The 24,829-nt window shown below is 52.8% G+C and overlaps 1 protein-coding gene across 1 annotated transcript in view; it reads left to right on the top strand.

The window, feature by feature from the left end:
- Positions 1–2,978: 2,978 nt before the first annotated feature.
- The window catches only part of Myom3 (myomesin 3), a 46,838-nt gene continuing 24,987 nt past the window's right edge, over positions 2,979–24,829 (top strand). The window contains exons 1-14 of the mRNA XM_050153530.1: positions 2,979–3,129; positions 5,561–5,739; positions 6,748–6,828; positions 7,798–7,957; positions 8,598–8,755; positions 13,889–13,984; positions 14,750–14,838; positions 17,014–17,058; positions 17,357–17,497; positions 19,873–20,034; positions 20,659–20,800; positions 21,525–21,724; positions 23,033–23,086; positions 23,472–23,599. Coding sequence (XP_050009487.1) covers positions 5,579–5,739; positions 6,748–6,828; positions 7,798–7,957; positions 8,598–8,755; positions 13,889–13,984; positions 14,750–14,838; positions 17,014–17,058; positions 17,357–17,497; positions 19,873–20,034; positions 20,659–20,800; positions 21,525–21,724; positions 23,033–23,086; positions 23,472–23,599 — 1,617 coding nt within the window. The 5' untranslated portion in view covers positions 2,979–3,129; positions 5,561–5,578. The remainder of the gene's footprint in view (positions 3,130–5,560; positions 5,740–6,747; positions 6,829–7,797; positions 7,958–8,597; positions 8,756–13,888; positions 13,985–14,749; positions 14,839–17,013; positions 17,059–17,356; positions 17,498–19,872; positions 20,035–20,658; positions 20,801–21,524; positions 21,725–23,032; positions 23,087–23,471; positions 23,600–24,829) is intronic.

The raw sequence follows: 24,829 nt of genomic DNA, 5'->3' as shown, positions 1-24,829 counted from the left end.
CACTGGGTGCTCTTTCAGAGGACCCAGGTCCGATTGCCAGCACCCACGGCTGTGTATGTGGTATGTGTTAGTGAGCATGTGTGTGCGTGTGTGTGCATGTGTGTTATGTGTGGTGTGTGTGTGTGGTGTATGTGTGAGTACATACATGTGTAGGTGGGCACATGCAAACATGGAAAGGCCCAGAAATCAGCATGGGGTGTCTTCTTCAATCACTCCTTACCTAAATTTCTTGGAGCAGCTCATTGAACCTGGAGCTCGCTGATTGGCTAGACTGGCTGGCCAGCGAGACCTCAGGCTTCTCCTGTGTCTGCCACCCCAGGCTGGAATTAGAGGCACGTGCCCCGCTCGGGGCCTCCTGTTCACTCATCATGCAATTTACCCACTGATGTCTCCAGAGCCCGCACATGCTGACACTTAACCCCTAAGGCAACTGAGTCAAAAGCTGGGAACTTTACAACTGGATTAGGTCCTGATGAGGGGTTGGTGGGCGTGTCCTAGCTCCTTCAGCTTTTCTGTCACATGAAGACACAGCAAGAGTCCCATACATGGTACGCTGTCTGGTTTTATATCAACTTGGCACAAGTCTGAGAGGAGGGAGCCTAAGTTAAGAAAATGCCTCCGTAAAATCAGTGTGTAGGCAAGCCTGTATGTAGGGCATTTTCTTAATCAGTGATTGATGGGGAAGGTCCAGCCCATTGTGGGCGGGGCCACCATTGAGTTAATGGTCCTGGGTTCTACAGGAAAACAAGCTGAGTAAGTCTTGAGGAGGCAGGAAGGAGGCTGAAGGTCAAACACAGTGGTAAATGCTTGTAATCCCAGCACTCCAGATGCTAGGCCAGCCTTGGCTACACAATGAGCCTTGTCTCAAAATTTAAAAAATAAACTAAAAACTAAGAGAGGAGGCCAAAGCCCTTTGAAACCAAGGTCTCCCTCATTAATGAACAGAGGTGTCTACGGCTGGCATCAGAGCTGTAACTCAAACCATCTTCCTTTGCCTCAGTTTCCCACCTCAGGTTTGTCTCTACTTACAAAGAACCAAGTGGTAGGGGCCGCATCATCGTGCGAGATCAGCTGAGGGAGGCAGGGGAATGGGCCCCATGTCCAGACGGATGGGGTGTAACAAGGCCTTCGATGCCCCCAGAGTTCAGGAGAGACTGGTGGAAGCCTCATTTATCAATGGCAGGCACATCTTTGTGCTGTGGAGGAAGCCGAGGACTCTGCCGGGATCCTTGCTTTTAGAAAGTTTAGTTGGAGACAAGGTCTCACCGTGTAGGCCAGGCTGGGTCTGGATGCCTGGGTCCATCTGCCTCAGCCTCCTGAATGCTGGGATTACAGGTCTGCACCACCACTCCCTGCAGGCAGACTCTGAGGCAGTCTTTACTGTCTCCTGGAATATAGATAAACCAGAAAAGGGTGACTTGCTAAATTATAAAGTCAGGGGGCCATCGGGATCCTGAGCAGTCACTCTGAGGTGCCCCTGACTCAGGCATATGTGTGTGAGTTCATCCCTGCAGGCTGCCTCAGAGGGCAGGTACAGCAGAACCTATGTAAGGGGCTGTGTTCTGCCGAACAGAGGCACCTCTCGCTTAGCCAGCACAGCAAGTGTGTGAGCCAAAGACGCTCTCTCTAGATGGAATAATAGGAGGTGGGGAGGGCAGAATGGTGCACACTTTAAACCATGGCGCTTGGGAGACCGAGCCTGGGCTACATAGCAAACCTTGTCTGAAAATAACAACCAAAAAAAAAAAAAAAAGATGGTTGAGGGCTGGAGCGATTTCTCAACCGTTAGAACACTGGCTCCAGGGGACCTGGTTCAGTTCCCAGCCCCCACATGGCAGCTACAGGCATCTGTATCCCTCAGTTCCAGGGAAGCTGATGCCCTCTTCTGGCCTCTGTGTTAGCAGGCATGCATGTGATGTACAGACATACTTGCAAGTAAAACACTCATACACATAACGTTTTTAAAAAAAAGAAAGAAAAAAATGAAGAAAATGATGTTGGAGCCAGGTACTCCACACTCCAGCATCCTCCCCGGGAACTGCTATGGCACGGGTCTGGGGAAGAGAAGCAGTCAGGGAAGCTTATGAAGGGCTTTGCAAGTGGGGCAGGAGATTAAGATTAGGACTGAAGAGCTCAGTGCCCTCATGCCCTCTCCCTAGGGAGCAGCCTCTGAAGTTCTAGGAAGAGCAGCCGGTGACATTAACCCTGGTGCCTGTGGTCCCATGAAGAGACAGCAGAGAAGCCATGTTCTCCAGCCTGAAGCTGGCACAGTCTCCCCAGACCTGTTTATGCTCTGGGTCATATCCCTTCCTCATAGCCCCCCAGCTCCTCTCCTGGGCCTGCCTCACCACATACGATCATGGGCAGACAGGGAGCAGGGCCAGTAACTGCTGGAATGGTGGACAGGAAGAAGCCACACATCTCTGCCTTAGCTTCCACATTTGGGTCACAAATCTGCATGGAGCCAGGTATCCTGACACACTGTCTCTGTCTTTCAGGAAGGAAATAAGATCAGGGAAGCTGAAAACCCTTCCCAACGGACCCTGCAACTAGGAAGAGAATTGAGAGCAAACTTTTGTTTTGTTTTGTTTTTGTTTTTGTTTTTGTTTTTCAAGACAGAGTTTCTCTGTATAACAGTCCTGACTGTCTTGGAACTCGCTTTATAGGCCGACCTCGAACTCACAGAGATCTGCCTGCTTCTGCCTCCCTAGTGCTGGGATTAAAGGTGTGGTGTGCGCCACCACCTCCCGGCTGAGAGCAAACTTCTATCTTGTGCATCCACCTTCCCCAAACCAGGCTGGAGCCTTAGGCATTACTCGTCCCTCTAGGCAGGGAACGGGGTAGGGTGGAAAGCCTAGAGGTGGGGGAGGAGCGGCGTGAGTAGTGGGGGCCAGCCCACCTGTTGCTGCTGCCCAGCAGCGCTGGCAGGGAGACACAGCCCTCCCCTCTGCCTCCACCCTCACCATAACTCCCATCCATTGTCATCACACTGTCTCAGCGCAGCTATATTTAAGACGGTGCAAGGCTCCAAGATCACATTCTTCACTCGTCCTCTCAGAGCCGAGGGCAGGAAGAGACCAGGGACCTTCTTACTGTCCTGGGGACTTCTGAGTGGACACTGCTGTTTCTGTGAGTCACATACAGGGATCAGGGTCCGAGAGAGACCCCAGCTTTCCACAGGGAACGACCTATGGGGGTGGTGAATATGGTATATGTGGAGTTTATATGTCTGTGGTGTATGTGTGTCTATGGTATGTGGGATTGTGTATGAGTATATGGTGTGGGAGGTGGTCTGTGTATAGGTTTACATGTATGTCTATGATGTGTGAATGTCTTCATGCTGTGTGTGTCTATGTGTAGTGGGTGGTAGTATTTTGTGACTATTGTGTTTGTCTATAACGCGGTGTGTTAAGTGTGTATGATGTGTATATGTATTGTGTGTGAGTGTTTATCAGGTCTGTATATGTAAATTTGTTGGAAAGGGGCTTGGAGCACCCCAGATGAAGACAGGTGAGCCTGACCTCCAGGTCTCATTTCACTTTTGTAGCCCCAGGTCTTCTGAGTGATCTGCTCCAAGTCCTCCTTGATATTAAAATAAAATAAAGACTAAAGAAAAGAGAAGACCCTTGGGGGTACACTTGGAACAGGAGCCTTGGCTGCATGGGGCAGCCAGTCAGGGAGCCCAGGGCTGGCAGGTCCATCAGGGCATTAGCCCTAGTTGTTCAACCCCACAGGCAGAGAAAAAGCCCAAATCCTGCAATCTCGAATCCTAGGTCTGCCAGGTTCGTTCAGCACAGGGGATGGGGCTGTGGGACTCTGCTGGGAAAGGAAGAGGCTCCACTAACCAGGGCCAGATCATCACAGCCTCCGGGGAGCCACTGCATGTCCCAGCCTGTGCCGACCCACTGGGCAGGATACGTTCACTCCGGCCCAGCCAATACAGCTCTTCCCAAAGGGCAATGGAGGCCACAAACCTGTCCCTGCTTAATCCCACACTTCAGTCAGCGCTTTAAAAAGCATCCGTGGCTCACCGAAGAGGAGGGGGTCTGGAGACGTGTGCCAGTGGGCCAGTGCTGAAGCTAGAACACATGAACCCTTGCCGTTGGGGCTGTGGCCAGTGTCCCAGGCAGCAGGGGAGCCTCGCTCCCCAGATCAACCCGTGTGGCTGAGGAAGAAGTGTGGGATGAACATGTCTGGCTAGTTCTCTGGGTGCAGGGATGCTTTCTATCCAGGAGGACCAGAGCCAGCCTAAGTGGGCAACTGTCATTTAGCTCTGCTGAGCCACTTGTCAGGAGCCAGGGGACCTTCTGGAGCAACCCTTAATGGCTACAGGCTACGCAAGCCACTGTCCTCCCCGAATGTCACAGCTGTGCACAGGAAACCAGATCTTAAGGAAGCGGGAGAAATGCATGCCCCGCCGACTGACCCTCAGCAGCCTGAGCCCCACCACCACCAAGTCCCATACAGCCTACAACAGTCAGGAAGTAGTCAGAGGGGGCACTTTCTGAATGAGGATAAACGTTGGGGTGCAGATCTAAAACACCAAAAGGATTAAAGGAGATGAGGTTCTAGGAGGCCTCTTGTGTTTTCACCAGGCTTCAAGGAAGATGGTGGCAGTGTCCCACACTGGGATGGGACCTACTTCTCCCAGATTTTCAATGACCCTTTTTATTCCCCTGTCCCAGGAGTGTGATGAGTACATTTTACAGATAAGGAAGTCAAGTTATACAGCCCAAGGGCACGCACTTGGAAGCAGGAATGAGGAACTAGGAACGCGGGATTGCACCCGGTCGGTCACTGACCCGCAGTCTCTTCAGGCTGGGCTTGGGAGGGTGGCTGGGTGAGGAACCCAGTACTGCAGAGGTACAAGGGGAGGACGAGAGGGAAAGAGGAGCTGCCTGCCTACTCTGAGACCACACCCAGCCTCAGGCAGCGTCCTGCTGGAAAGCCACGCCCTGGAGAAGGGGATGGATGGGACAGGACGGCAGCTGGCAGCCAGGGCTCTGCTCCTCAATGGGATTCTGCTCACACACTGCCAAGGCTCATGAGACAGGAGAGAAGCCAGGCTCTCCCTGTGTCTGCCTTGGTCACTATGGTCCTTCACCTTCTCAGACCTCCATTCCTGTGTGCCTCTAGAGCAGCAGTTCTCATCCTGTGGGTCGGGACACCTTTGGGGGTCACATATCAGATAATTACATTACAATTCATATAGCAGTAACAAACTTAGTTATGAAATTAATTTTTGGTTGAGGGTCACCACCGCATTAGGAACTGTATTAAAGGGTCACAGTATTAGGAAATCTCCAGAATGTTCCAAAGAGCACTTGGAAGCCTGGCGGTGGTGGTGCACGCCTTTAATCCCAGCACTCGGGAGGCAGAGGCAGGCGGATCTCTGTGAGTTCGAGGCCAGCCTGGTCTACAAGAGCTAGTTCCAGGACAGGAACCAAAAGCTACGGAGAAACCCTGTCTCGAAAATCCAAAAAAAAAGAGAGAGAGAGAGAGCACTTGGGAAGGGAGGGGAGGTGCCCGGTAGGATGACCGCACACCTTGGCCTTGACAGGTTGTCGCGCTCGCAGCCATGACTCTGCCCCACAGTCCTGGAAATGCCGGGGAACCTCAAGCCTCGCAGGCCGTGCAGGTCCACCGACTGGAACACAGGCAGGAGGAGGAACAGAGAGAGGAGCGGCAACACAGCCTGCACATGGGTTCTTCGGTGCAGAGGCGGACCTACCGCAGCAGGTGGGGTACCCATCCCTGGCCAGGGGAGGATTGCCCTCCCCATCCCAGGACCCCAGTTTGAAGGGGAAGCACAGACCAGCTGTCCGGAGACTCCTATCTAGGAGGGAAAGTGATGTGGGAGTGATTTCTTTCTAATCTGTTGCTTTCATTGGTTAATTAATAAAGAAACTGCCTAGGCCCGTTTGATAGGCCAACCCTTAGGTGGGTGGAGTAAACAGAACAGGATGCTGGGAGAAAGAAGCTGAGTCAGGAGCATAGGCCCCCTTCTGAGCTACCCCCAGCCCCATCTGAGTAAAAGAAACAAGGAACAGTTCTCTAGAGGCCCTGTCTGAGAGGACTTTCTGTCTGTCTGTCTGAGAGGACACACAGGCTGATGGGGGAATGTGTTGGGGACTTTTTGCTACTGTGTCGAAGCACCTGAGAAAAATACATTAGAAGTGGGTGTTTTGGGTTTGGGGGTTTTGATGTGTTTTTTGGATGGCCCTTTTGGGGATTCATTCCCGTCTTGGCTCCCTGCTTTGAGCCTGAGATGAGGCAGAACAAGCACCATCATAGCAGAAGGGTGGCCAGGAACAAAGAGGGAATGGAGGGACCTGGGACATGACAAAGCCCCAAGACCTACTTCCTCAGCTAAGGTTTGCCTCTGGATGTTTCTTCTGCCCCACTAAAGCCTCGAACTGAGTCCATCAGGAAATGCGTTGACTGATGAGCACACAGCCCTGTGGTCCAGTCACTTCTCAATGAGTAGATCTGACAGTTGAGGACTAAGCTTTCAGCACAAGTCCTTCAGGGACGCCTCATATCCAGACCCTAACAGGAGGCCAGTGTGTCCTCTGGAGTCTCTCCGGGGTGAGCAGACACCCCTGCTCTCTGAGACGGCGGTATGAAGAGGGAGGTTCAGTATGAGAAGGGAGCTCAGGGGTGTCTGCTGATACCCTCATGTCCAGCCGTGATCTCCGGAACCCCAGGTAGTCCCCCAAGAGCAGTGACCTTCCTTTCTCCTGGCAGTGAGGAGGAACAGCAGTTCAGCTCCGAAGACTATGCCCTCGCTGCTGCCCTGGCCCTGACGGCCTCCTCGGAGTTGTCCTGGTAAGTCACATGGCTGACCCTGGATGAGGAAGGGCTGTCTTGTCTTGACCCTGATCCTGGGTCCCCCATCCTCTACCTCACCATTGGGCGCCTTCTGATACACTATGGACCTGTCTGAGGTTCCTTTTGGAGAAGAAGGGCTAGGCAGAGTCCAAACCGGCCACTTTCTCCACACCAGACTTCACCCTGTCCCCTAGAAGTGTTCCCACGGCTGGAAAGGTCTATCCCCCATGCAGTTTTCCCCATCACTGGAAAGCAGTACAAGTAGGGGAGGGGTTGGCTGTGGGCTACAGAGCTGGTAACAACTGCAAGTCTCACATAAGGAAGGGAAGGTCTCTGAGTGCCTCTCCAGAGGTGCCACAGCTGGGACACCGTCCTGCTGTCCCCAATCAAGTCACTAGACCTCATTTTCCTGCTCTTATGAAATGGGGAGGGGAACACCTGTCCACGTGGACACAGCAAAAGTCAGCCAAAGAAGCTGGGCCTGCTAGTGGCGCACACCTTTAATCCCAGCACTCAGGAGGCAGAAGCAGGAGGATCTCTGTGAGTTCCAGGCCAGCCAGAGCGAGTTCCAGGACAGGCCAGGGCTATTACACAGAGAAACCCTGTCTCATGGGAAAAGAAAACCAACCAATGGTTTGTTGAGGAACCTCACACTCTCTATTCATGACTACATACTTATTAAACCCTGGCTGTAAGCAGGTGTCTTCCCTCTGCCCTGTTGCCACACACACACACACACACACACACACACACACACACACACACCTATATACACACTTTCTTGAGACAGGGTTTCATGTAGCCTAGGCTGGTCTCAAACTTGCTATGTAGCCAACGGTGGCCTTAAACTTTTGGTCCTCCCACCTCCTGAGTTCTCGGCATTCAAGGCTGTGCTTGTAAGCATGTGTGGGGGTGGGTAGGACTGCTCCAGCCTCAGCGGGCCATGTCAGAGTCCTGACCCTGCAGGGAAGCTAAGCTGAGGCGCCAGACCACCACAGTGGAGCTGGAGGAGCGTGGACAGAAGCGGGTGGGCTTTGGCAATGACTTGGAGCGGATGGAGATGGCCTTCCTCCGGACCCAGAGGCTGCTGCGCCAGAGACGCGACTGGAAGGCTCTGCGTCAACGGGTGAGGTGCTGGGGTGCCCCCCACCTGGACTCTAATACCCACCACAGGCCCGTCCTCACTCCCACCCCCTTTTCAAGAGGCATCCAGGAAAGGGTTCAGGCCCTGGATTCTAATCCCACTACCCCTACGCTTGGCTGTGTAACTTGAGAAAGGGTCAGACTTGAGGCTCAGTTTCCGGTCTGTGACTCAGGTGTGGCTGTAACAGTCCTGTGCTGAGGTAGAGATTAAATGAGCTTAGATTTGTAGAGTGACACCTCAGATCGAGAAGACCTTCACAATTGTGCAGGGTCCGATGCCACTTCCCTACCCACTGCCCAGGTCACACTTCAGGTGGCTTCTTTACATAACCTCTGTGTTTTTCATAGACTGACACTTACTGCCCCTTTACAATCCCCCTTTAGGGGTGTGAGCAAATAAATACCTTCATCACCCTCATTTCACAGGCAAGGAGAATGAGGCTTTGCCTATGATCCCATAGCTGGTCCTACAGCACATTCCCTGCCCACTGGGCAACACTGCCTCAAGGTGGAGTGGATGAGAGAGCTCAGCCAGAGTCTGAATGCTGGGACTGGGGGAGAGGGGCAACATGGTGGGGAAGCCATCCCTGGCACCTAGGAGTCACACACCCCTTCACCTCCAGACAGAGGAGAAGGTCCGGGAGGCCAAGGAGCTGATTGAACTGTGCTCCGGCCGGGGCCCTTGGTTCTGGATCCCGCTTCGTTCGCATGCTGTCTGGGAGCACACCACCGTACTGCTGACCTGCACTGTCCAGGGTTCGCCTCCGTTCCAGGTCACCTGGTAAGCCCCTGGGCCCGGAGGCATCCCGCTAGGAGTGCTTTGTGGTCCTCCGTCTTCACCCAAGGCTCGTCTGTCTCAGCAAGGCCTCAGCCCACAGACTCTGAGCTCTGCCCACGCTACACACACAGCAATGACAGCTGCCTGGGAGCCTCAGGCCACCTCAGGTCTTGGTTATTCTTAGTCACCTCCCTGCCAGCCTGGGCCTGGAAGACTGGACCCCTGGAGTGTCAGCCCTTGTAAAAATACGATTCTGATGGCAGGAGAAGGCAGCTGCTCTGAGCTGGGCATCTTTAGCACGAGAGACTGTCTGGGAGTCAGGACACAGCCTAGCAGCTAGGGAGGAGGTGGGGAGGCCAGGACCCTGCTGGGAGAACAGGCTCGGATCTAGAGTGTGAGCCTAAAGTCAGGCCTAGGACTCTATCTGCTGCCTCGGCGTGTGCCCTCAGGTGTGTGATCTAACCTTCCTGGAACTGCTTATGGCTTTGCCTGTGGCTCCTGCTCATACAATGGGCTGAAGACCCCTTATCCTGCTGATTCATGCAAAGTTCCACAGAGAAAGTCCTAGACCTAGACAAGAGCTGGGAAAGTGACAGGTGTGGTGTGCGTGCCTGCGATCCCAGCACTCGGGAGACTGAGGCAGGAGGATCATGTCTTTAAAAGAACGAAAAAATGGAAAGAGCGAGGAAAAGAGGAGACATTTCCAGAAGCATGCCAGAACCCCAGATGCCTCCCAACCGTGAGGGTTCCCCTGAACAAGGTGGCAGAGATGGGGGAAATAGTGGCCACTTCCTAGAAAGAGGCACGTTGTCCACAGAGCAGAGTCTCTGTTCACTGGGTCTTGGGCCAATTGTCAGGCATGCTGCAAGACAAGGAAGGTGACTCAACAATATCCCATCAGTATCACTGTACCTCTCAGGGTCTCACCCTCAGGGAATGCTCGGCCTAGGGAGAACCAGCCGCAGAGAAGTCTATGCATGGTCCTGCTCAGATCAAACAGGAGGGAGAAGGGGAGAAATGACTGTCCAGGAAGAAGTGTCCTCTTCTCAGAAGAGATAGCGTGGGAGCTGGAGGGGGAACAGCCCATGACCCAAAAACAGAAGAAAAGATCCAGCACTCATGTCCCGTTTGAGCCAAAGCTAAGGTCACACAACCAAAGTGGACCAGGATTCAAGTTCGGGAATCCTTCCAGTAACCACAGAGCAAGAGATCAATAGGTCATTAAAGCACACATTACTGAGAAGCTGAGGGTGGAAAGCATGTAGGCGGGACACAACTAAGAGAGACATCTGCCGAGTGACAGGGAGCTGGCCTCCAGCCTGGCCAGTCCCAGCTGGCACACCTTCAAAGTCGCTCATGGGACAGTGTGCTGGGCACTGAGGTGCCTTGGAGACCAAGGCAATCCTATGCACAAGTGGTTGGCTCCAGTAGGAGGTCTGCTTACCCCTCAGATCTGGGCTAAGTTGGGGTTCAGAGCCTCAGTCACCCAACTCGGCTCCTAAAGCCACAGCTAAGGCAGTCCCTGGGAACCTCTAGGAAGGGGATTGCTTTCTGCTCCAGTCAACAAGGAGAAGCCAAGCATTTCTGAAAAGGCAGAAGCCAAGATCAGGCTGTCCAGCCCCACTGACTCTTGTGGCCTCTGGGGCTCCTGACCGTAATCTGGAGCAGAACCACGTGACTGGTCCCTGCTCGAGATCCAGGTTTATCAAGAGTCCATTCAACAACCGCTGAGCATTTCCCAGATGCAGAAACGTTAAGAGGACTCAAACTACACTTTCCCTAGAGAGGCAAACATGCTGAGCACTTGGTTAGACAGACGGGAGCTGGCATGGCTGAGGACGGACTTGCTGAGAGGGCAGGCAGGGGAAGGGGTCTGTCCTGGGGTAGTGCCCAGTGGAAGCCTGTTGCTCTCCTTGGGACGACATGTGAACAGGAGAGAGAAGCCCAAATCTGGGTATTTGGAGGAGCTCGAAGCTCAGAAGGGTGCTAGGGACAAGCAAAGGGAGGGGACAGCAACTGCTGGAAAGCAGGCTGGAGCCAGACAAGATGCTGTGACTGACCTGCCCAGGTACACGGAAGATAATGGAGAGTCCTGAAGGGTGGTAGGGTCGTATCCTCAGCTTCATTGTCAGGGACAAGATGAGACATGGTAAGGGAGAGGCACAGGAAAATGCAGATGGTGCCTTAGGGAGAGACACAGGAAAATGCAGATGGTGCCTTAGAAGCTCCAGACAGCTAGGGATCTGACCAGGTGAAGGGAGGCCCAATCTGGCCGTGTTTAGTCCACAGAAATAAACCTTGAATCTCACTGAAGTCACCTAAAACAGATCTCTTAGTATCCTTAAAAATGAAGTCTAGGGCTAGAGAGATGGCCTAACGCTTAGGAATGAGACTGCTTTCCCAAAGGTCCGGAGTTCAGTTCCCAGCACCCATGCTGGAGCTCACAACTGCCTGTAACTTCAGCTCAATGAAGCCAAAGTCTCTGGCTTCTGTGGGCTCTGCACTCACAAGCACAATCCCACACACACCTCCTGCACAGAATTATTTTTTTTTAATTTAAAAAGCAAATAAACAACAACAACAACAAAAGGCTGGGCTGTGGTTCCAGGATAGCCAGAGCTACATAACGAGACCCTGTTTCAAAAACAAAAAATAAATAAAAAATAAAGATAAAATATAATCTTAACATCAAAATACACTGGGAGAGCTAAGCTTAGAAGCCCAGATCTGTGATCCCGGCGCTTTCAGGAAACTGAAGGAGGCAGGAAGTTCACAAATCTGAGACTGGTCTAGGCTACCCAGTCAGACACTGGCTCAGAGAACAATGCAATTTAGGCAAATAGTAAACGTCTCTTTCAGGAGACCTCTCTCACTGGAAGGGAAGAATGAGGCTGAGGGCCTGGCAATGCAGGCCACACCCGGAGTTGCAGCTGTGTCTTGAGAGGAAAGCAGAGCCTGGACAGCCTGAGGTGTCTGGAATGTTCCTGACAGGTGTGGGCTAGGGGCCTGGCCCTCAGAGCCTGGAGAGATGTGTGCCCGGATTAGGCACTGCCCTCCCCATAGGGGACTTAGCTGGGCCCCTTTCAGAAATGGGTACAGCCTGGGGACAGAGTGGGTTTGCCCCTGTTCTGTAACCATGGAGACAAACAAAGCACCTCTGACAAACAGGCCAGATCCAAGGAAGGTTTTGTCCTTGGCCTGGGGCGCCCTCTGTCTGCTACAAGGATGCCCTCCTCTTTAACTTCAACTGCCAGTACTTGAGCAGGAAGAGGCATCTCTGCATTCACCCCTGAGACACACACACACACACACACACACACCACCACCACCACCAGCAGCACAATAATAACAACAACAACAATACTGGGTGTGTGTTCAGAGTTTAGCCCTTGCCTATCATGTATGGACCTAGGAGTCAAGCCCCAGCAGGACTACACACACACACACACACACACACACACACACACACACCAGTGTCCAGGTCCTATAACCAGAAGTCCTCATTTTATCTGGGACACGGCCTGACTCCTGAGTATGGAGTTGCTTTGTTTTGTCCTTCAGCAGCTTAAGTAAGGTAAGAATTTGTTCTTCTCCCTGGTGTCTGAACACAGCACTGGCCACCGGCAATTCTGCCCACAGCACAGCACCCCAGTTTTTTCCAGCCCCAGGACACAGAGGAGGTCAATGTGAGGCAGAGTGTGTCTTCAGCAGCCCTGTGGCACCTGTCCTCACTTGCTGTTGACCATTGTCACATGACCACACCTCCCAGCAAGAAGGGCAACGAGACAGGCAGTATGCTGGGAGGCTCCGCAGTAATCCCTGTTTCTTTAGGAGTAGAGGAAACTGCTATGGAAGAACAATGGGTGGTCTCTGAGGCAGACCCCACAAGGCTTGTGCCAAACACGACACGTAGTAAAGAGCCTTTGGTGCTGTTGTGACAAACCCCGGCCTCGTATGTGCTAGGCAAACGCTCCACATTGAGCCTGCACTCCAGCTCCTTGCAATGATGTTTAAAGTTCCTTGGCTGATTTAATTGGGAGCTAAAATTAAGAACAAAAAGCCAGATGTGGAGGTGCATGTAACCCCAACACTCAGAAGGCTGAGTCCTGTGGATCTCAAATTCAAGGCTCATGGGAGCTACTTAGTGAGACCCTGTCTCCCAAAGAAGATGGAGGAGGAGGCGGGGAAGAAGAGAGAGGAGGGGGAAAAAGAAGAAAAGGAGAGGGAGGAAGAGGGTGGGGAGATGGAGGGAAAGAAGGGAAGAGGAAGAAGAGAAAGAGGGGAAAATGGAGGAGGAGGGGGAAATGGAGAAGGAGGAAGGGGAAAAGAGGAGGAAAGAGAAGAAACGGAGATGGAAGAGGAGGAGAGAGAAGAGAAACAGGGAGATGGAAGAGGAGGAGAGAGAGGAGAAGCAAGGAGATGGAAGCATGGGGAAGGGGAAGAGGAGGAGAGAGAGGAGAAGCAAGGAGATGGAAGCGTGGGGAAGGGGAAGAGGAGGAGAGAGAGGAGAAGCAAGGAGATGAAAGCATGGGGAGGGGGAAGAGGAGGAGAGAGAGGAGAAGCAGGGAGATGGAGGCATGGGGAAGGGGAAGAGAAAGACAAGCAGCAACAGCTAGCTGTGGTGGCTGTACACTTGTGCGCCCAGCACTGGAAAGACGGAGGCAGGTGTATAAACAATTCATGGCCATCCTTGGCTACATTTCAAAATCAAGGCTAGCCCAGGCTACCTGAGACCCAATTTCAAAACTTTAATAAATAATAACAGTAATTATAATCTCTGCCCTGAGGAGCTATAGAGGAAGGTTGTGGTGCTTTCATTGATACAAGCCCCTCACAGAGGAGCGAAAGTACAAGGCCTGCTCCCAGTGTGCCCTGGGAGTGCCTCTGACAGCAACCCCAGACTGGAATGGATCTCTGAACAATGAGCAAGTGTTATCCCACCTCAGGGTCATAGCAGTCCTGCAGGGTCAGCCCCGTGTGCAGGGCCCACCCAGTGGCTTCCCGTTTCCCAGGAGAGGATGCTGAGGCGGGCAGTGAAGGGGTGTTGTCAGCCGGTGAGCACATTACTAAGGCTGGACTCTATCCCTGAGAAGCTCAGTGTCCCTCCAGCTCACCACAACTACTGTGTCTCCACAGGTACAAGAATGACATCCGGATCGATCCCCGCCTTTTTCCACCTGGAAAGTACCGAATCACCAACAACTACGGGCTGCTGACCCTGGAAATCAGGAGGTAAAAACCACAGACCCAATGTGGCCCATCCTCCATGACTCAGGCTCCATCACCACTGAGTCCAAAGTTGGACTCTGGCGCCCGGGTTTCCTTGTGCTCAGAAGGCTTGAAAGATCAGGAGGAAATTTGGTGGTCCAGTAAGACTGGCCTTTGAAGCAAGAGAAATCTTGCCCTGAGTGTCGAGGAACAGAGGGACACTAGGGACTCTTGGCTTGCTGATTGGGCCAGATGGACACATCCTACTGCCTACTCTGTCATCAAGGTATCTTGGACAGGAACCAGTCATGCTTTTTTTGGAGGGGGGGAGCACATATGGGGCTGGTCTGTCTGGTGATGAGACCCACGCCTGAGACAGAAGATTCGGGCATTGTGCCTGGTTCTGGCATGGACTGGCACTAGGTCTCAGCAAATCTTCTACTCTGTGGGAAAGTAGGTCGGACCGAACTTTACCTGGTAAATCACAGCCACGTAAATCACAGCCATGTGACAATACACAGATTAATAGAAATGGGTTAATTGAAGATGTAAGAGCTAGCTAGAAATACGCTTAAGCTATTGGTCAAACAGTTTTGCAAATAATACTGTTTCTACATGGTTATTTCGGTTCTGGACAACAGGAATGAGCGGCCTCCGCCAACAAGACCCAGTGACCAGCCCAAAGATACACGGTCCCAGGTCTTCCTCCCAGACCCCCTTCCCACCCATCCTTTCTCAACTGCAGAGGGGCATGAACTCCTACGGAACTTCTCTCTTCCTCCTTTCCAGATGTGTGGTTGAAGACTCAGGCACCTACACTGTGCTGGTGAAGAATGCCTACGGTCAGGCCTCTTCCTTCGCCAAAGTCCTCATCCGATGTAAGTCCACCCATCCCCAGCAGGTCAGGTCCCGTGAGCTCAAGACCAGCAGAGAGCCATGGACCTATGGTCACACGGAAGAAAGGGGTCCTGTTGGCTGAGATTGGGAATGGGGGTGGGAGTGGTTTGGACTGAGAGATCCTTCTGCAGACTAGCAAGGACAGCTAGGTAAATTGAGGGCCTTAGCATGACACGGCCAGAACCTCTGTCCCTGGAAACTGATGTGAGCGCCACCTAGAGGAGAAGGAAGGCGCTGTCTTCCCCTGAGCACTCACTATGTATCCAGCAGATACACACACTCTTTCTCTGTCCTGTGCTGGCCTTGAACTTAGCTCTGTCTACAGGGTCATAACAGCTATGGGTCAGTCACTAAACTTTGTATAATGAACTAGGCAGATGGACTAGAAACAAGGGACTGCCCTCCAAGTGGAGGACAAAACCGACTGGGTTTCAGGCCCCAGTGCTCCTTGACAGACCTCCCTGGAGAAGCTGTGCCAGGTGACCTTGTCTACCCAAATCCATAAGCATTTTGGAGCCTGACCCAGATGAGAGCCTCCAAAAGGTGGTCCAGGATCACAGGCGATGTCTAAGCCTTCCCTACGCCCTGCCCCACTGCCCCTCTTGGCTTTCTTGTGTGCATTTTCCTGTTGGACTCATCCATCCCCTCCTATATGTTGCCCCATGAACATTCAAAAAAATCACAGCTCACAGCAGATCAGACACCCAGATGTCAGCCAGACCTGAGTCCCCATCCTGGCTCTGCCCAGCTAGCCATGTGGGCCTGGACAAGCCACCTAACCTCTCTGAGGTGTGGTTTACTTGCCTATACAATGGAGTCCTGCTTCCTGCCTCAGACACTCATGCTTTTCGGTGAAATGATGCAGATAAGTTTGACACACTGCTCCTGGGAGAGAATGCTGTCCTCTGTCCCTCTGTGGATGCCACACCTGGCCCTCAGAGCTCTGGAGTGAGATGCCCCCAGTTGGTGTATTCTCTCTGTCTCTCTCTGTCTCCACCTCTGCCTATCTCTCTGTCTATCTGTGTGTCTCTCTGTCTTCCTCTACCCCTGAATTTCTCTCTCTCTCCCTCTCTTTCGTGTGTGTGTATGTGTGTCCCCCACCCGCCAAGGCAGCTGCCCAGCCCTGTCCTCCTTGCCTGTCACAATCCTTGTTAAACTGTCCTCTGCAGTCCTCTATCCTCTGTACATTCCTGAGATAGCTCTTGAGAGGCAGCTGTCCCCGTCACCAATCCTGAGTCTCTATGTAGACATTTGAGCTGCCCCATAGGCTGTGCCCAGAGTGAAGGCCAAGGTCACACACTGGTCACACACCACTATCTAGCACTCCCTCCCTCCAGCAATTCAAGGATTCCCGTCCAAGGCCTCAGCTCACAGATACTGCCCTCCACGGTGATGTGGGGGAGGGTGGTGTCTACACATGTTCCTGTGCTGGGAGACAGGACCCCAGGGTCTAATACTGAGTCTCCCACCAGCTCTGTGTACCACCTGGAACCTCCCCCTACCCTTTCCAGACCTCACTCTGGGGACCATGGTCACATCATGGCTCAGGCTGCTGGGGCTAACTGGGTGACTCTGCCTCAGTTTCTCCATCTGTGAGGATCGGCAGTTGAGCACTAGGGGCCGGCGCCCTTAGCTGGCTCTGGGGAGTCATGTCCATCTCACTGTGGACCTCCAGTCTATCTCTGTGTTTCTCTGTGTGTCTCTATGTCTTCCTCTACCCCTGAATTTCTCTCTCTCCTCTCTCGTGAGTGTGTATGTGTGTGTGTGTCCCTCACCCGCACTTCCTGATACTTCCCGAAAGCCCAGAGTCTCTGGCCACGATTGTCCCCTTTGAGGACAGTGTGGGATCCTGTCAGAAACTCCAGACAGAGGAGGAAAACCAGCATTTACAAAGCACCTACTATGTGCAGGGCGCTGACTTGGGGCTTTATTCCTGGAAACCAGTTTGTTCATAACCCACGCCATCAGGGAGCAACCACAGCTCCCCTTTTACTGATGAGAAAACTGGGGCCCAGGAACCAAAGTGACTTTTTCCCCAGAGGGGCTTCAGGGATCACTGACAAGTAGGAACTCAAACCTACACCCAAGACCATGCCCCCAGATGTATAGGATTGGGTGCCTGGGTCCTCTCCAGTGTGTTTGCCTTATTTCTGCAGCTTACCTTGAGAAAGATGCTGGCTTCGATTCAGAGATCTTTAAACGTAAGTGGGCTGGGGGTGGATGGGGGCAGGGGCATCTGGGATCCCCGTGGTTCTCCTCAGAACAATCACTATGGCCCGCAAAGGCTATCCACGGAAGGCTATCACATGCACTGATCCCTGACAGACATGCTGACTTACGTGGTTCCTTCCTCCCACCCCACGATGTCTTTCCCAGCTGATGTGCCTCTGAGAACCAGAGGAACAGGGAACAGCCCAGAAGAGCCCTAGCTCACATTTAGGCCCCAGGACAAGCCAGTGTCTCAAAAGACTTTGACCTCACGTTTCTGTCCCCACCCAGGATCTATGTTCGGCCCCAGTGTGGAGTTTACATCGGTGTTGAAGCCCATCTTTGCCCGAGAGAAAGAGCCCTTCTCCCTGACCTGTTTGTTCTCGGACGATGTGTTAGAAGCCGAGCAGAGAATCCAGTGGTTCAGAGACGGTGAGGCCATGGCCTTCTAAGGCAGAGCCCCACTCCCTCCCAACCTAGGGACAACATCCCCACCTTTGGGAGTCAGCCATGCCGCTCCCCCAGGCAGTGCCAGAGGAGGGATGGGCACAACCAGGTGGAGTTAGGAGTCTTCTTTGTTTCTTTTCCTGTTGCTGAGATATAACACCCTGACTATAGCAGCTTAAGGGGGAAAGGGTTTATTTCTGCTCACAGTTCAAGGGTGCAGTCTACCATGGCGGGGAAGTCAAGACAGCAGGAGCACCAAGCAGCTGCCCGCATCCCATCCACAGCTAGGGAAGCAAAGAGCCAGGAGTGAGCAATGCATGCCAACTGCTGCTCAGCGAGCGCCCTTTCTGACTTAGTCCAGGACCCAGTCAGGGAAAGGCGCCGCCTCTGTAGGTGGGTCTTTCCACCTCAACAAATGCAGTCTGTCCCCCAGAGACATACCCTGAACTCACAGGTTTCTTCTTAAGCATCCCTTGTCTGATGGAGGAGGCTCAGTCCTGTCCTGAGGAACTCTTACTCTGAAGGGAAGAAACGCCCAGTCTGATGGAAGGCACCAGACCCATCCCTAGGAGACAGCTGTCCAGGGGAGGATCATGGCTGCATCTTGGGGTGCCCTCAGTCTGAGGAAGGCAATCCTTTTGCCCTGAAGAGCATCCTATCTGGGGGTTTGGCCTTAGACTTGCCCCAACCCCTGTCTCTCTCGATCTGCCCCAGGAGCAAAAGGACCCACTTGGCCCTCCAAGACTCCACTCTGAATTCAGGTTCAGGAGCGGGTAGAGACTGCATGGGCTTAGGGAGCTGTGTGTCAGTGAAGCCACTACAGCCACTGTTAGTGAGGTCTACCCAGGTGGCTGCCATCAGGCACTGGCTTCACGTGTCACCTCCACCCTGGAGTGAGCAACGATGTTTAAGAAGCAGGGCAGGCTGTGTTGCTTACCCCAGGCTTTCTGAAGACAGTGTGGGAGCATGTGTGCATGTGTGCATACATGTGTACATGTGCATGCACTTGTAAGTATGTATATGAGTGAGTATGTGTGTTTGTGAATGTATGTGTATGTATGTGTGCGTATGTGTGTGAGAGAGTGTGTATGTGTGTGAGAGTGTGTGTGAGTATGTGGGTGAGAGTGTAAGTGTGTATGTGTGTGTGAGTGTGTGTGAGAGAGAGAGGATGTGGGTGTGGGAGAGAGTGTGTGTAAGTGTGTATTGTGTGAGTATGTATGTGTGTGTTTGTGTATGTATGTGTATGCATTGTATGTATTGAAAGAGAGAGAGAGAGAGAGAGAGAGAGAGAGAGAGAGAGAGAGTGTGTGTGTGTGTGTGTGTGTGTTCAAGGTTGAGAGAGCTCCAGAGTGGCTCAGTGAAGGGCTAGAGCCGGCTACTCTGAGGACAGAGGCCAGCTGGCTCTCTGGTCCTGACTGTGACCAGGCCAACAGTCTAAGGACAAGGAGCACAGCCTCCCTCTCATCTCCACACCCCTGCCTGGAGCCCAGGAAGGTGGCACCTGCTGGGGGCGGGGTGGAGTGGAGGAACCCTGAGGGACAGCTGCAATAACAAGACGGATGTGTTTTCCCAAACCTGTCCATCACTCAAAATAGAGTGCCGACACGGGGAGGAGTCTTGGCGAAAAGAAAGGACCTTTCTCCAAGGCAGCTCCAGGCAAGGCCACTCCCACAGCCCCACTCAAGGGCCTCCTTACAGATCCCCCAAGTCTCTCTACTGACCTCAGTCTCTCTACTGACTTAGGTCCCTCGACCAGTCCCCCACCCTCCTCACTGTGTGAGACCCTGGCCTTTTCTGAGCTCCCATCTCTCAGTCAGTCCACTTCCTACATTGAAGTAGGCTTGTCTGTCGAGCCTGAAGCCCTGGCTTCCATTCCCAGGACCACATAAATAGGGCATGAAAGCATATGCCTGTCATCCAGCACTCAGGAGGCAGAGCAGGAGGAACGCAAGTCATGGGCTACACAAGACCGTAATCTAAGAGAAAGGAAACCACTACTTTTGTCCACCGAGCCACTCCTGCTAAACCGCCAGGCTGCGTGCAGGGTTCAGCTCTTTTTCCCACAGAACTAGTTCCTCACCTGCTAAACCTTTACCCTTGAACCCCACCCTTCTTGAGCTCTGGCCCCATCCTCTAGATCTCTTAGAGGAGATCTCAGAGCCCACACTGACAGAGCCCTGAAAATCCTCAATATCCACCTCCATTGCCAACCTGAGCCTCAGCCTGTGGCCACACCAGCTCTTTCTCTCTCTCTCTCTCTTGCATCCGACCAGAACCCCCAGAGCCCTGAGCTTCTGTGAGCTCCTGGGTGAGGCCAGGACCCCTCCTGACCTCATGCTGGACCATCTTCCCCTCCACAGGCAGGCTCCTGAGATCTTCAACACGCAGGCAGATACTCTACGCAGACCGCCAGGCATTCGTGAAGGTGTCCTGTGCCTACAAGGAGGATGAGGGGCTCTACATGGTCCGAGTCTCCTCCCCCTTTGGGCCGCAGGAGCAGAGTGCCTATGTCTTTATAAGAGGTAAAGGGTGGTGGAACCAGAGACCACGGCTCTACAGGGGAGACTTACAACTCTCGGAGCCTGGTTCCCTCTGCTATAAGATGGGGATGTTGGGTTGGTTTCTATGGGTCCCTGTAGTAGCATCTTGTGGATCCTGAGAGTCTCAGCCAAGTCTCCACAGTCTCTAGTAGGAGACATGGTGGGGACCAGTAGGGGGGCTCTGAACAGTTTTGGGAGTTCTAGTCACTGTTGGAGTTCTGCTTCTGGTGCCTTCACCCTGTCTGTATTCAGCCCCTGGCTTGGTCACTCTGTGAGCAGGGCGTCCTTGAATACATTGCTCTACCTCTGGGAGACTCAGCTCCTCACCTACAAAACAGAGGTTTCTCTGGAGATCCCAGATTAATTGTGTCAACTGTTCCAGTACCTGGTATAAAATGGCACCTAATACATGATACATCGCCCTCTTCCAGTGCTGCTGTCCAGTGGGGGCCAGGTTAGCCCCCTGTCACTGGTCCTCCAGGTCAGAACTGAGGCCCTAGAGGACTCAAGGGAAATGGAGTACAGACAGGGGCTGGGGGAAGGTCTGGCTGCCCAGTGTTTTCAGGCTGAGAATGAGTCCCTTTTTTTCCTTCTCCTGGGGTTCAGATGCTGCAGCTGAGAAGCCAGGAGCACCAGGCTCCCCGCTAAATGTCCGGTGCCTGAATGTGCATAGAGACTGCCTGACCCTGACCTGGGCCCCACCCAGTGACACCCGAGGTAGCATCATCACTGGCTACTCCATCGAGCTGTGAGTTGCATTCTGTTGTGGCAAAGCCCATTGGGCAGAATACTGAGAAACAGTTTGTGTGCGTGTTGGTGGGGGGAAGAAGAAGAGGTGGGGGGGAAACAAAGTCCATGCTGGGTCTCTCATCCCTGATTCTCAGAACAGGGCAAGCAGATAACAGTTTAGGAGCAATGCAAGGGTGTCCAGATTTCCAGATCTCTTTCACACTGATGCTAGAATTCTGGGACAAAACCATTAAGTACTTTGAAGCCTGAGTACCAGTGAATTTGGTGGCTAGGTCAGGCCCCAGAGAGGGGCACACTAAGATTGAAAAGGATGGGTGGAGACACAGAACTCCCTACATCCTTCATGTGCTTTAGATGCTGAAGCCAGAGCTAGGGAGAAAACCAGGCCTAGGAGAAGAGGAGCCAGTGACCACTATGTGTGGTCTGGGCCTGTATTTGGTTTTCTAGTCCTCTAAGTATGCAGGGATGGGGGAAGACAAAATAGAAGTAGGGGTGAAGGTCCCATCATGGTGTCGGGACACTGCCAGCTCTCCAGAAACACTTGATCTTCCGATCAGCATGGTGATAGATGGTGAAAGTCCTCTAGGCCCAGTCTGGAGCAAGGCTTCTATGTGGGAGGAGGGGACATGCATGGGCAGAAGGCAGCTGCAGCCTGTTTGCAGAAATCAGGCCCTGTAGGGCTCAGACTGGAAAGGGCTGAAAGCCAGGGTCTATGTCTATAGGTGCAAGGGTGATTCAGAGGAGTGGGTGCCCTGCCATAAGGCCCCTGGGGGAACCTGTCGGTGCCCGATCCAAGGCCTCACTGAAGGGCAGAGCTATAGATTCCGTGTGCGCGCCATCAGCAAGGCCGGCAGCAGTCTCCCTTCCAAGGCTTCAGAAGCAGTTGTCATGGGAGACCATGATGCAATCCAGAGGAAGACAGGTGAGTACGGAGATCCTGGGGGGACACTGGATGGACCCAGTCAGGGCACTCAGAATAGACTACCTTACTAGGAAAGAGGTGGTCTGGTTCCGTCATCACTGCTGCGGCAAAGACACAATAACTATAATGTAAGAAAGGGAGGGCTTGTTTGGGCTTCCAGTTTTAGGGTGCGGTCCCTCACAGCAAGAGAGCCTAGGAGCACAAAGCAGCAGGTCACATGGTATCCATGGCCAGAAAGCAGGGAAAGACCACTGGCTATCTCAGTTTCTTCTTTTTACTAAGTCCAGAACACCAGCCCATAGAATGCTGCCACATGGGCTGTCTGTAACTCCAGTTCCAGGGGACCTGACACCCTCACATGACAGCTCACAACTGTCTGTAACTCCAGTTCCAGGGGACCTGACACCCTCACATGACAGCTCACAACTGTCTGTAACTCCAGTTCCAGGGAACCTGACACCCTCCACAGACATTCATGCAGGCAAAACACCAATGCACATACAGTAAATAAATAAACAAAATAAAATAAAAAGAAGTGGTGCCCCCCCACACACATTTAGGATGGGTCTTTCCACCTCATTTGACTCTCCCTCAGAGGCATGCTCAGAGGTTTGTTTCCATGGTGATTGTAAGTCCTGTCAAGTTGACAATCTAATACCAACCATCACCGGGACACACAGCCCAACCTCCAGGAAGTCCTAGCCTGAGAAAAGAAAGAGAGAGGGAGAGAAAAGAGAAAGGGGGGAAGGAAGGAAGGAAGGAAGGAAGGAAGGAAGGAAGGAAGGAAGGAAGGAAAGAAAGGAAGAAAGAAAGAAAACTCTTCCCAGCCCTAGTTTGATGAGAACTCATAGTTTGATTCTTAAGTACCCTTAGTCTGGTGGAGGAGGCTCGGGCCTGCCTTTAGGGACCCCCTCCCCTGAGAGGAGAGAAACAGCTAGTCTGGAGGAAGGCACCGGACCCATTGCTAAGAGACAGCTGCTACTTCAGGTGTCCTTAGTTTGAGGGAGGTGCCCTCAAGAGCCCCACTTAAGGGTGTTAGGGATGTAGCTTTCCCAGCCCTTAAAAGTCACCATGCCTTGGGTTTGCCCCAACTCTTTGAAGTCTAAACACATGGCTCCTGTCTGTCTCCATCTGCCCAAGAACAACAGGGTCCACTTGGGACTCCAAGAAAGCTAGACCCAGAAGAAAGCTCGATCCTGAAGCTGCATGGCCAGGACTGCCAGGCCAAGCAGAACCAGGCAGGATACAGACCCTGAGGTGACTGACTGGCTCCTAACCTAATCCCTTGTGCCCCGTCCTGTCTCCTAGAGATTCCCTTTGACCTGGGCAGCAAGATCACCATCAGCAAGAGTGATTTCGAAGGTATGTGTGACCTTCCCCAGTTCTGCCCCTAGAACCAGCCCCTCACAGCTCCAGGACTTGTGTTAACAGGCTGGCAGAACAGGAAAGCTATTGTGTTCAGAGTGTAGGAGGATCAGCTCAGAGGAAACCAAACATGGGGTCCCCAGAGGAAATCAAACATGGGATCCCTGTAGACTGCCCGGCTGTGTCTCAGTGGAATAAATTACTTATAAAGAGGAGCCCTAGGCAGGGATCAGGGTCTGGAGCTGTCTCTGTCTGGGTTTGCTGGACAAACTTCTGCCCCCTGCCCTGCCACATGGTCTTAGCACCCTCTGTGGAATGCAGGGCTGAGATTAGGGGTCTTTGAGGGCACACTCATCTCTCCCTTGATGACTTTGGATTCCAGATGCTGTGACCATTCCCTCAGCCCCAACCAATGTCCACGCCAGCGAGATCAGAGAAGCCTACGCAGTTCTGAGCTGGGAGGAGCCACGTCCCCGCGGCAGAGCCCCACTGACTTACTCTCTGGAAAAGGTACAGCCGGAACTGTGAAACAGCCCAGGATAGCCTAAGACAAAGGCGGCTATGTGGATCTGGGGTGGAGGCGGTGCAGAATGTGGAGAGCCCCAGGAACAACTTTGGGCTCTTTAGAGATGGGAATTTACTGCCTGGAAGGGCCTGAGCTAAGCCTTACTCTGAGGCAGGAGGGTGGACTACATGGCTTTTTTGTGGTGAAAGCCACAGTACCCCAGGGTCAGACAGTTGTAACTATGAGATCCACCAGCTTCCTAGGCACCTCCTACCTCCAGGTCACACCTCGGCCCAGCACTCAAGGCATGCTGGGTAAGAAATGAGGCTTATATTCACCAGAGGGGGCACTAGGTAGTAGTTCTCACTAGGGACAGAGATGGAGCAGGGGAGACTGTGGAGGGGGTAGAAGGAAGATAGCCTTTGCAGAAGAAGGTGCCTTCTTTCTTGCAGAAGACAGCATTGATGGGATCTAGTAAAATCCAGGCCCTGCTGTATGAGTCTGGACCAGCTTCCTAAACTCACTGTGGCTCAGTGTCCTCCGCCCTATATTGGAAAGTCTGCCCTGGGGGATGGGGGAGAACACCACACATAGCCAGGGCTAGTGACTGTGTCTCATTCACCTCCCTTTAGGCAGAGACTAAGTTAGTAGATGACACAATGACTTAACTGACCGTGCATTTAGAATGTCCAGGGAGGACTCGCCACCTCTGATGATCCAGAGAGGTCCTCCATTCACCTAATGGACAAACAGCCTTAGCAGTCTGGCATAAGGGAAGCTGTAGATAATTGAAAGTCTGTGGAGCTGGGAAGATAGCTAAAGTACTTACTGCATTTGGACCCTCAGCGTTCACACAAAAGCCAGGCATAGCAGTGGGTTCCTGTAATCCCGGTGCTGGCGTGAGCACAGATAGGAGGATCCCTGGGGCGGGCGGGCTGGCCAGTCGGCCTAGCCAGTGAGTAAGCTCCAGGTTCAATAAGAGACTGTCTAAAAGAAATAAGGAGGAAAACGAGCGAGAAAGTCACCCGGTGTCGACGTCTGGCTTACACACACACACACACACACACACACACACACTTGCTCACAAGCCTGGGCATGCTATTCCTTCACACAACCATATGCACAAAAGAGAAACTTTGTTTCCTGGGCTGTGGACTAAGGCCTGCCTGGGCTCAAAGGCTGCCTCTGCTAACTAGTAGCAATGTGACCTTGGGCAAGCTGTTGGCGTTAATCCT

Source organism: Alexandromys fortis, unplaced genomic scaffold (genome assembly GCF_014885135.2).
Source record: "Alexandromys fortis isolate MF-2015 unplaced genomic scaffold, M_Fortis_MF-2015_v1.1 scaffold_26, whole genome shotgun sequence".
Classification (NCBI taxonomy): domain Eukaryota; kingdom Metazoa; phylum Chordata; class Mammalia; order Rodentia; family Cricetidae; genus Alexandromys; species Alexandromys fortis.
The sequence above is the reverse complement of the archived record's forward strand: the minus strand, read 5'-3'. Positions and strand labels throughout refer to the sequence as shown.